The sequence below is a fragment of the Oncorhynchus mykiss genome, chromosome 2 (assembly GCF_013265735.2).
Source record: "Oncorhynchus mykiss isolate Arlee chromosome 2, USDA_OmykA_1.1, whole genome shotgun sequence".
Lineage (NCBI taxonomy): Eukaryota > Metazoa > Chordata > Actinopteri > Salmoniformes > Salmonidae > Oncorhynchus > Oncorhynchus mykiss.
In genome coordinates, this window is record NC_048566.1 from 82719425 (window position 1) to 82730869 (window position 11445).

Consider the following 11445-nt stretch of genomic DNA (forward strand, 5'->3'; position numbering starts at 1 on the left):
AAATCCAATCAGGAAGTGCCTCTTATTTTGAAACCTTTCTGTTCCTATGCATGCCTATCCTCCATTTAAAGGGATATCAACCAGATTCCTTTTTCTATGGCTTCCCTAAGGTCTCAACAGTCTTCGAACATAGTTTCAGGATTTTATTTTGAAAAATTAGCGTGAAGGATCACATTGCGTAAGTTGATAGGTGGGGGCTCTCAGAGCGAGTTTTGCGCAACTGAGTAAAGCGGACATTGTTTCTCCTGCTGTTATTGAAAAAGCTACACACTCGGTTGATATATTATCGAATATACATTTTAAAAACAACTTGAGGATTGATTATAAAAAACGTTTGACATGTTTCTGTGGACATTATGGATATTATTTGGAATATACGTCTGTGTTGTCGTGACCGCTCTTTCCTGTGGATTTCTGAACATAACGCGACAAACAAACGCCGGTATTTTGGGTATAAAAATAATCTTTATGGAACAAAAGGAACATTTGTTGTTGTAATTGGGAGTCTCGTGAGTGAAAACATCCGAAGATCAAAGGTAAACCATTTTTTTGATTGCTTTTCTGATTTTCGTGACCTAGCTACTTAATGCTTAGTGTACATAATGTTATGTTATGCTATCGATAAACTTACACAAACGCTTGGATTGCTTTCGCTGTAAAGCATAATTTCAAAATCTGAAACGACAGGTGGATTAACAAAAGGCTAAGCTGTGTTTTGCAATATTGCACTTGTGATTTCATGAATATGAATATTTTTTAGTAATATTATTTGACTGTGGCGCTATGCTATTCAGTGGTTGCTGATGACAATTATCCCGGTACCGGGATGGGTAGCCTCAAGAAGTTTTGGAGGAAAGAAATTCCACAAATGAACTTTTAACAACAAGGCACACCTGTTAATTGAAATGTACAACCTCATGAAGCTGGTTGAGAGAATGCCAAGAGTGTGCAAAGCTGTAATTAAGGCAAAGGGTGGCTTCTTTGAAGAATCTGAAATATATTTTGATTTGGTTAATGTTTTTTTGGTTACTACATGATTCCATATGTGTTATTTCATAGTTTTGATGTCTTCACTAATATTATTGTAAAGAATAAAGAAAAACCCTTGAATGAGGAGACGTGTGCAAACTTTTGACTGGTATTTAATAGTATTTAATTTTAAAAAATTGCTGAGAAAACTTGGAGGGGTAAATAAGAACAGTCGCCAGCTGTGGAACCCTGCACTAAACCATTAACTAAACTGGATGTCTGTGCAGTGTACATCATGCTCAATCTAGAACATTTTGAAACTATATCTCCACTTCAAATCTTTAAGTGCTACTAATTTATCAAGAAAACTGTCTCTCTAACTTGGTGCATTACAGATAGATGATTAGGATAATACCATTTCTATGGGGGGGTTCTCACCTCTTCGTACACCTCTCTGACTGCTGCTCCACACGGCTCCTCCTCAGGCTCCATCCCTCCTCCTGGTACAATCCACTGGTCCGGGTGCCGACTGCTGCTCACCAGCAACACCTGGAATGGGTCAAAATAAACCAATGATACTCAAATAGTGGTTTGTGGGAAGAATCCGGCTCGCAAGCCTCTAGTTTCTTGTCCAGGCAGATACTTAACTACACAACCTCTCAGTTCAACAAAATATGCATGAATTGAGGCATACATTTGATGTGGGGGAGTTTAAAACATATTCAGCAGGATATTAAATTGAGGAGTACAGTGAAATGTGGATAGAAAATGCTTCTTTATTATCCTATATTAACCTACACATTGATCAGCAGTACAGCCTTCATCTGGGTATCTGCCCATTGACATAAAGTATATTGTACGTCTGACACCAGCAGCCGCACCTGCCAGGGTGAGGTGGGTCTGTGACAGGAAAAGCTGCCATTGGAAGAACCCCCAGCTCAGCTCTGTGCCAATCACATGGTCACCCAGGTCAGGTTTATAAACATGGGGCAATTCCACAGTAACGGAATTATTACTCTGATTTTTCACTTTAAAATGTATGCAAAACAAAAACCAACTCTATTCACTAGGTCTACTTTGAATACATTTACTGGAATATGTGCAGATACAAAGTTTGGTAAGAGATTTATGTCAAATCTCCCTCCGTTTTTTATGCAACCACATTTTCAAAAACTCTTAAATATCTGCTCCGAATTAGGATAAAAAAATGTCTGCAGAAATAATAGGGTGTCAGCTATGATATGACAACTTGAGTTTGAAAAATATATATTTGAGTTAATGAACAACAGTAAATTAAGTGGATTTACACCCCATAACATAATTACATCATGGGTCCCTGATCTGTACTACACAGAAATGACGAATTATGGATATGAATGTCCTTCTCTTCAGATGTATTGTGAATAGGTACACCAAGGTAGAAAAAATAAATATTATCCTTTGCATATGGGTATTATTCTACACAATGGCTATTATTCTAATGAGCTCGGCCCCCAAACTAGACAAAATTCGGAACCAATCATAGATGTCTATGTTTCACAAGTTTGGACATTACAGTACAGCACAGTAGAGTACAATATAGTAACTATTTTACTGTACTGAACAATACTCTACTCTTCTTTACTTTTCTGTACTGTAATGTACTCTACTGTGCTTCACTGTACTCTACTGTCCAAATTTGTGAAACATATACATCTGTGATTGGTTAAGATTTGGTCCGGTCACCAATCATGGACGTCTATGTTTGGGCCAAATCAAGGCCAGTATGGACCAAAACTCAATCTCTGTGGACGTTGAAATCAAGGCCGACCCAAAAAATGTCCTCTGTGGATGTTAAAATCAAGGCCAGGATGGACTGACCAAATTTCATCTACTTTTTAAATGTCCATGGATGTCTGGTGTCGGTCAGTGCTCAGTGGTTGCGGATGCTGTTTACAGTAAATGGAAAAAGATGGGGCTCATGGGTAGGTGTTAGTAAGATATAGGTAACATTAACTAGAGAGAAAGAGAAGACAGAAAGAGAAAGAAAACAGTTATGAGCTGCCAGTGGATTGGAGGACATTAGCAGGTGACCCAGCTGTGGTTTGTGAGCACTATAATTTCCCATTGTAGCCTATTCAATTGCAGTAAATCCATTTCATTTTTGGATTTTATTTTGTTACTAGAACACATTCTCAATTACAGCAACAAACTGGGGAATAGTTACAGGGGCGAGGAGGGGGGATGAATGAGTCAATTGGAAGCTGGGGATGATTAGGTGGCCATGATGGCGTAAGGGACAGATTGGAAATTTAGCCAGGACACCAGGGTTAACACCCCTACTCTTACTCGAGTGCCATGGGATCTTTAGTGACCACAGAGAGACAAGACACCCGTTTTCCCGAAAAACGGAAAATGTCCCCAATCACTGCCTTGGGGCATTGGGATACTATTATAATCAAAAATGTGTTACCGATTTGGTAACAGAATTGCGAATTTGAATCACTTAATAATTCATAAAAATAATTCATACCCAAAGTTGCAAAGGAAATGTTATGATCTATTTAATAAACACAAGAGACCAGAATAAATGATGAGTGTGACGGTATAGCTGGACCAGCAGCATCTAGTGGTAAACCAGATTCACAGGGAATACATGACATAGTATGGAGAAGTAAAAGTCCAAGTCACAGCTTCATACTACTTGTCAAACACAAAGAAATGATACTAGCGGTTAACAGTATTGGGCCAGTAAACGAAAGATCGCTGATTTGAATCCCCAAGCTGACCAGGTGAAAAATCTGTCGATGTGCCCTTAGCAGAGCGTCTGCTAAAATGTAAAAGTCAGCCTGTATACTGGTTGTTGGGGTGGGATGGCATGGGGTGTGGGGGGTCCGTGGATGGCTTTTGACCATGTCTTACTCATTAGTAAGAAGAAGTTTGATCCAAATCTGACGATGGGTACTATATTTATTGAATATTATCTGAATCCTATAAATTAAAATGTCCAATTTGGGTGCAATAAATTAGCTTAATGTTTCAGAAATGCCAACCTTACCTGTTTCTAACTACATAAACTATTTTATAACAATCTGAGATGGTGGGTGTCATGGCTTGCTGAAAAGACATGGAATGACTCCACCATATGTGAGCTCACAGAGCACATGCATCCTCTGGCTCCTGCATCCCCCCAGCCCCTAGTCAGCTTCTGTCATCAAGAACCGATTTAACATCAGCTTTACTGACCATTGTAGACCATTGTCCAGAACTAATGAATTACCAACTAAACAATCAAATCAAGCACCCAGGACAGGAGCATTTGCTAAAGTATTGTACTACCTGCACAAATATTTTGCAAAAAGTGGGGCTGGGCTTGGGAGATTCTGAAGAGAACTTGCTAATGATAATGCCTGATCTCTAAGATAATGTTGCTGAAAGTCACCCCAGAGTTGCACAAAATTGAGAATGAGTCATTTGGAAAATTACACCATTATCGTATGAAATGCTGTAGATTGGCTATTGATAACTTTACACAGTTTAACATGACCTCGTCATTTCTATCCCTAGATAACCTTAGAATAACCCTCAATTCAAATTACAAGGAGCTATCAGGTGACCAAAATAGACCCAGTGAATTTTGGACAGATGAAATTGTGAATTAGCAAACTATAAAATTACAACCTAAAGGATCATAAGGAGTTGCTGTTTATAGGCCGGGATTATTGAAATAAATACTTATCGTGCAACAGGATGTGTGACACTACATTTCAGAATTGGCCACAGAAACAGAGGTTTCACCCACACTAACTCTGTATAAACCCAGAGCCTAAGGTGTTTGCTGGAACATTGGCGGCAGTGCACTCACAAACACACTGCAAAAGTACTGAATCAGCAGTTGCCTTTCTGCATGAAAACCACAACAGCTTAGCAGAGCAGCTGAATGACCAGTCCTGATCCAATCCACACCAGTGTGAAGGCCTTGTTGTCATAAGGTTTCAGAGGTTACGTTTCACAGTTGTTTCACTTGAACTGAAACAATACTGAGTGCAGCATTCAGCCTGGCTTAACCAAGCTACCTACTTATGGTAAAAGAGCTCAATTAAGCACAGTGATTTCATTTGCTTTTCCTCCTGATAGTCAAATGGTATGCATCTTTGATTACAACAAAACTGTCTCTGTCTTTTAAAGAAGTGTAAAATCCATTCTGTGGGGGAGGCTACACATCTAATGCCCCCATCTCTGAATGAAAATGGCTCCTCAGATGCATGTTCTCAGAGAATAGAGATCTATGCCACTAAGGAGGAATTTCCTGTGTTCACACATCTTCATTGTATTAATGTGAGTAATACATGTATACACTCTGTCACCCTGCCAACTTACAGACACGTTGCAGCTAAGGTCTTCTATAGTTGAAGTGATACTTTGGGATTTTGGCAATGAGGCACTTTATCTACTTCCCCAGATGAACTATGGTGCATAGCATTTGTATGTCTCTGTGTCCAGTATGAAGGAAGTTAGAGGTAGTTTCAAGAGCCAATACAAGTGTTAGCGTAATGACTGGGTGAGTTGTGTGGGTGTGTATCAGAGAGAGAGGAGGTGGGTAAGGGAATCTGACAGGGGACAGCTAGTGCCTCTGCCGCAGCATTTCTATAAATTGCAGCTGACAGGTTACTGGGTATTTAGCACAGTGTAACACTCATCCCTTGGCCCCCCTGGCTCTCCCAATCAAATGCAGTCCTGACAGACAGGGTCTTGTCCCCAGGCAGAGTAGTCATGATCCAAGATGCTCCCTTTCTTACCACTTCAGTCCCATGTTAAGTCCTAAACAGTGTGTGTGTGTGTGTGTGTGTGTGTGTACTGCGTACATACAGTACAGGCTGCCTTTGTGTTTTGTGGTGCCTCAGCATAGAAATCACATTAACACGTGTGGTGTCACTCACATGGTAGCGACCTGCACAATATAACCAAAACAGCTGAAGCCTAGAGGGACTAGTATTAAATAGCCAACACCACCCTGACTGACTGACTGACTGACTGACTGCAAATACATTATTTCATAATGGGCCAGTATTTATAGACAGAGGTAGGCTATCATTAAATATTTTGGAGGCAAGTGATTATAGCTTATTACCAATGCAATGAAACACGACAAATCGCATACCAGCTTCAGAATGCAATTACAGTAGGCGGGCTTATTTGTTCCTCAATGGTCTAAAAAGGTGGTAAAATATATGCCCAAATAACATAACCTAAGTCTGACCCTGTTTCCAAATGGGCACATTTGTTTTTGTTTATTAAAACCATGCCCTGAGTAAGCATAGCTTACACATGTCAATGAAACTTGTGTTTACAAAGAAATGTATAAGTCTAGATGGCATCAAAGCATGCATTACTCACTCTCTCTCCCTCTTATTCCCTCTTATTTTCCACCATAATTTGCAAATAAATTCATAAAAAAATCCTACAATGTGATTTTCTAGATTTTTTTCCCTCCTTTTGTCTGTCATAGTTGAAGTGTACCTATGATGAAAATTACAGGCCTCTCTCATCTTTTTAAGTGGGAGAACTTGCACAATTGGTGGCTGACTAAATACTTTTTTGCCCCACTGCACATTTTGCTGCGGGGCAATGACGAGATTCAGGATGTTTTCCCCACGCAAAGCCACGGGAAGTAGGGATGCAGCACCCCAGACAAATCGGAATAAATAAATATTTAAAACAATAAATTGTAGAAAAATAAATATTCACAAAAGTAGTGCACTGGTCCTTTACTACTCCTGTATTAGCGGCCCATACAGAGTCTGAAGCTCAGGGAGAAATGTTTTCCTTTTGAAGGTTTAATAAAACCTTAATTCAGCCAAGAAATCCGTTTTTACAGGATCCTGACCAATTGTGCTATTTTGTGTGTTTTCTTGCGCTGATCTTAACTTTTTTTGTACATAATGTTTCCTTCTGGACATCAGAACAGCAATCATTAACCTGGATTTGGATGTGATTTCTACTTCAATGAGCCGGCAGCAAAGGACATCCTGCTCATCCCAGACCAGGCCCAAATCCCCAACACTGGAGGATATACCTGACAAGACTACGTCGGAGACTGGATAAACCGCCTCTACCTTCAAACGTGTAATCCAACGTTTCCCAAACTCAGTCCTGGAGACCCCAAGTGGTACTCGTTTTGGTTTTTGCCCTAGCACCTAACAGCTAATTCAAATAATCAAAGCATGATCATGAATTCATTATTTGAATAAGCTGTGTAGTGCTAGGACAAAAACCAAAACGTGCACCGCTTGGGGTCCCCAGAAAGGAATTTAGGAAACACTGGAATAAACTGGATGAGCGCCGTTCGAGAATAACCTATTAAAGTGATCTGAAGAACTGCAATATCCTATGTTTCTCAGAGTTAACGGTGAAACAAAGACTTTGAAAATATAAATCTAGCTGGTTTTTCTATCCATCAGCAGGACAGAACGGCAGTGGTGGGTTCACTCACGGGGGATGGTGTGTTTCTCTTTGTTAACAACAGCTGGTGCACAATCTCTAATATTAAGGAAGAGAGTTTATCTGGAGGTGAAGAAACTCTGGTTCACCTTTACTCCACACACAGAGATGCATACAAAGCTCTCCCTCGCCTTCCATTGGTCAAATCTGTCCATAACTCTATCTTCCTGATTCCTGCTTACAAGCAAAAACTCAAACAGGAAGTACCAGTGACACGCTCAATACGGAAGTGGTCCGATGAAAGGGATGCTAAGCTACAGGACTGTTTCACTAGCACAGACTGGAATATGTTCTGGGATTCATACAATAACATTGAGGAGTTTACCACATTAGTCACCGGCTTCATTAATAAGTGCATCGACGACGTCACCCCGACATTGACCATACGTACTTGTCCCAACCAGAAGCCATACAGGCAACATCCACACTGAGCTAAAGGCTAGAGCTGCTGCTTACAAGGAGCGGGACACTAATCCGGACCCTTATTATAAATCCCTCTACGCCCTCCGACAAACCATCAAACCGGCAAAGCGTCTGTTCGACTGAGATCGAATACTACTACACTGGCTCTGAAGCTTGTTGGATGTGGCAGGACTTGCAAACTATCACAGATTACAAAGGGAAACCTAGCTGCGAGCTGCCCAATGACGTGAGCCTACTAGATGAGCTACAGTGCCTTCAGAAAGTATTCACACCCCTTTTTGTTGTGTTACAGCCTGAATTTAAAATGGATTAAATTGAGAATTTTTTGTCACTTGTCTACACACAATACCCAATAATGTCAAAGTGGAATTATTTTTTTCAAAATGTTTTACAAATTAATGAAAAATTAGTCAATAAGTATTCAACCCTTTTGTTATGGCAAGCCTAAATAAGTTCAGGAGTAAAAATGTGCTTAACAAGTCACATAATAAGTTGCATGGACTCGCTGTGTGTAATAGTGTTTAGCATGAGTTTTGAATGACTACCTCATCTCTATACCCTACACGTACAATTCTCTGTATGGTCCCTCAGTTAAGCAGTGCATTTCAAACACAGATTCAAACACAAAGATCAAGGAGGTTTTCCAATGCCTTATAAAGAAGGGCACCTTTTGGTAGATGGGTAAAATTTAAAAAATTCACTCCCAGGGGTGTGAATACTTATGTAAATTAGATATTTCTGTATTTCCTTTTCAATAAATGTGCAAGAATTTCTAAAAACATGTTTTCACCTTGCCATTGTGGTATTGTGTGTAAATGGGTGTAGATTTGTTTTTAAATCAATTTTGAATTCAGGCTGTAACACAAAATGTGGAATAAATCAAGGGGTATGAATAATTTCTGAAGACACTATAAATGCCTTGCTTCGAGGCAAGCAACACTGAACAATGCATGAGAGCACCAGCTGTTTCTGACAACTGTGATCACTCTCTCTGTAGCCGATGTCAGTAAGGTTTTTAAACAGGTTTGTAAACGGATTTCCAGGATGCTTACTCAGAGCATGTGCTGACCTGACATTTTCAACCACTCCCTGACCTAGTCTGTAATACCTACGACGATGAGACAGCCTATGGGTAGGTGGTCAGAGACCTGGTAGTGTGGTGCCAGGACAACCTCTCCCTCAACGTCAGCAAGACAGAGGAGCTGATCGCGGACTACTGGAAACGCAGGGCTGAGCACGCCCCCATTCACATCGAAGGAGCAGGTCGAGAGCTTCAAGTTCCTCAGTGTCCACAACACTAAGGACCTATCGCGGTCCAAACACTCCAACAGTTGTGAAAAGAGGGCACGAAAATACCTCTTCCCCCTCGGGAGGCTGAAAAAATTTGGCATGGGCCCACAGATCCTCAAAAAGGTATACAGCTGCACCATTGAGAGCATATTGACTGGCAGCATCACCACTTGGTAAGGCAACTGCTTAGCATCCGACCGTAAGGTGCTACAGAGCGTACAACCTAGTACATCACTGGGGCCGAGCTCCCTGCCATCCAGGACCTCTATACCAGGCGATGTCAAAAGGCCATAAAAAGTGTCAAAGATTCCAGCCACCCAAGCCATAGCCTGTTCTCTCTGCTATCATACGGCAAACGGTACCAGGACGCCAAGTCTGGGAACAAAAGGCTCCTGTACAGCTTCTACCCCCAAGCCATAAGTCTGCTTAACAGTTAATCAAATGGCTACCCAGACTATTTGCATTAATCCCCCTTCTTTTTTTTTTGCTGCACTGACTCTATGCACACACACACACTCTCCATATATACTGCTGCTACTGTTTATTATCTATCCTTATTGCCTCGTCACTTTTACCCCTATTATCTCAACACTAAACTACCCCGTACTGCACATTGACTCGGTACCGGTACTCCTTGCATATAGCCTCGTTATTATTTTATTGTGTTACTATTTCCTGCATTTTTGTTGGAAAATATGCTCGTAAGTAAGCATTTCACCGTAGTCTGCACCTGTTGTATTCCGCGCATGTGACAAATAATATTTGATTTGACTTTGGAATTTGTCACAGAGGTAGACAAAATCTTAAGGAACTTGTCATTTGAACTTGGTTAAATAAGCCGTGTTCTTGTGATGAGTCAGTAATGTGAATATCTATCCCATATCTAACCAATCATCTCGACTCTCAGCCTGGGACTCCCTAAAGCTACGCCACTTACATACAAGTGACTTTTTGTAGCAGGTTTGGAGAGCATTTTCGCAAACCGTAATTTAATGTTCCTATCCTGCTACGTTAATTTTTCTAACCTGCCGCGTAGGTTCTAAAGTGATACGAAAAGTCGTAGCTGTCTCGAAGTGACGTGATTTCAATGAGTCCCATCCATACCTCGTCCTCTTTTTCATTCTTGAAGCATAAACATGCCGCTCGTCTCTTGAAACCTTCACCATCATAAGTCCTCGTCTGGTTGGGTTTAAACTTCATCATATATTCTGCAATCTCCGTGCTCCAAGGAAATACGAAAGGTGGTGTGAATGGGGGATCTAACCAGATCAAGTCAAGTGCCTTTACTAGGCCAAGAGAGAAACAAGAAACCACGCACACAATATCTCCAAAGAAATCTTCAGCAATCCAATTTAAACGTTATTCATCTATTCGCATACAAGCATCGCATATCCCGGAGTGTTGCCTGCCGAACATGCTGGTTGCCGTTGTCAACACACATATTCCCTACGCCAAACCACTGTGGTCCGCGAGCACCGCAACCTGCTGACCTCCGTACTGCGCGGTGTCCACCTATCAGCGCCATGCTACGATTAGATGTGGTTAATTCCATCTAACAATTTGATGACTCATATTTGTCCCTTTAAAATGTCAAACAAAAACCAAAGGTTGCAAAGCCGTTATTGTGCATAGAGTTGTATGGCTTGTTTAGCTTTGCAATATTTGGTTGTCTAGAATAAATTTTAAAATTACATCTCAGCATCACTGTTACCATGGAATTGTACATTTCAATAACTAGGCATATCTCAAGCTAAAATGAAACGCACTCAGTTGTCAGTCTACTTTCCAAGTTAACGGAACTACGGTTAACTGTAAATCTACTTTAAAATCTGGCATAACTGGTTCTTCTTGGGCAAGTCAATTTCCCCATTTCGAGGTCCATAAGAAAACACTGCACTCTTGCCCTCGAAGCGCCGAGACTGAATGCAGTGTTCACCACCAATACATTTTACATTGTAGCCAGCTCAGTCAAATCTGCAACACTAACAAAAACTAGTATCAACCTTAACGTTACATTGCTGTCCTCTAGTGGTAAACCGAATAACGAGCCACCTTCTCTGCTACACAATAATTCTAAGTGTCCCTGCTGTTTTGGATGAGGGAATATGCACAGAAAAATATAAATAGATTTTGAAGGCGTGAGAAAATGTTATTTGTATCACCATGAGGTGGCTGACTTTGACAATATCAATTGAAGAATAGACTAATACATTCAGTAATTGCCAAAAAATCTAGGACCAGAGTAAAGATTAAGACCGTCTGGCAATAAGCAAGGGTTACTCT

At 40.7% G+C, this 11445-nt stretch overlaps 1 protein-coding gene across 1 annotated transcript in view; it reads right to left on the reverse strand.

Annotated features, from left to right (window-relative positions):
* The window catches only part of LOC110497714 (diphosphoinositol polyphosphate phosphohydrolase 3-beta), a 31052-nt gene extending 20155 nt beyond the window's left edge, over positions 1–10897 (reverse strand). The window contains exons 1-2 of the mRNA XM_021574013.2: positions 10267–10897; positions 1408–1518 (exon numbers count right to left, since the gene is read on the reverse strand). Coding sequence (XP_021429688.1) covers positions 1408–1518; positions 10267–10365 — 210 coding nt within the window. The 5' untranslated portion in view covers positions 10366–10897. The remainder of the gene's footprint in view (positions 1–1407; positions 1519–10266) is intronic.
* Positions 10898–11445: the final 548 nt, after the last annotated feature.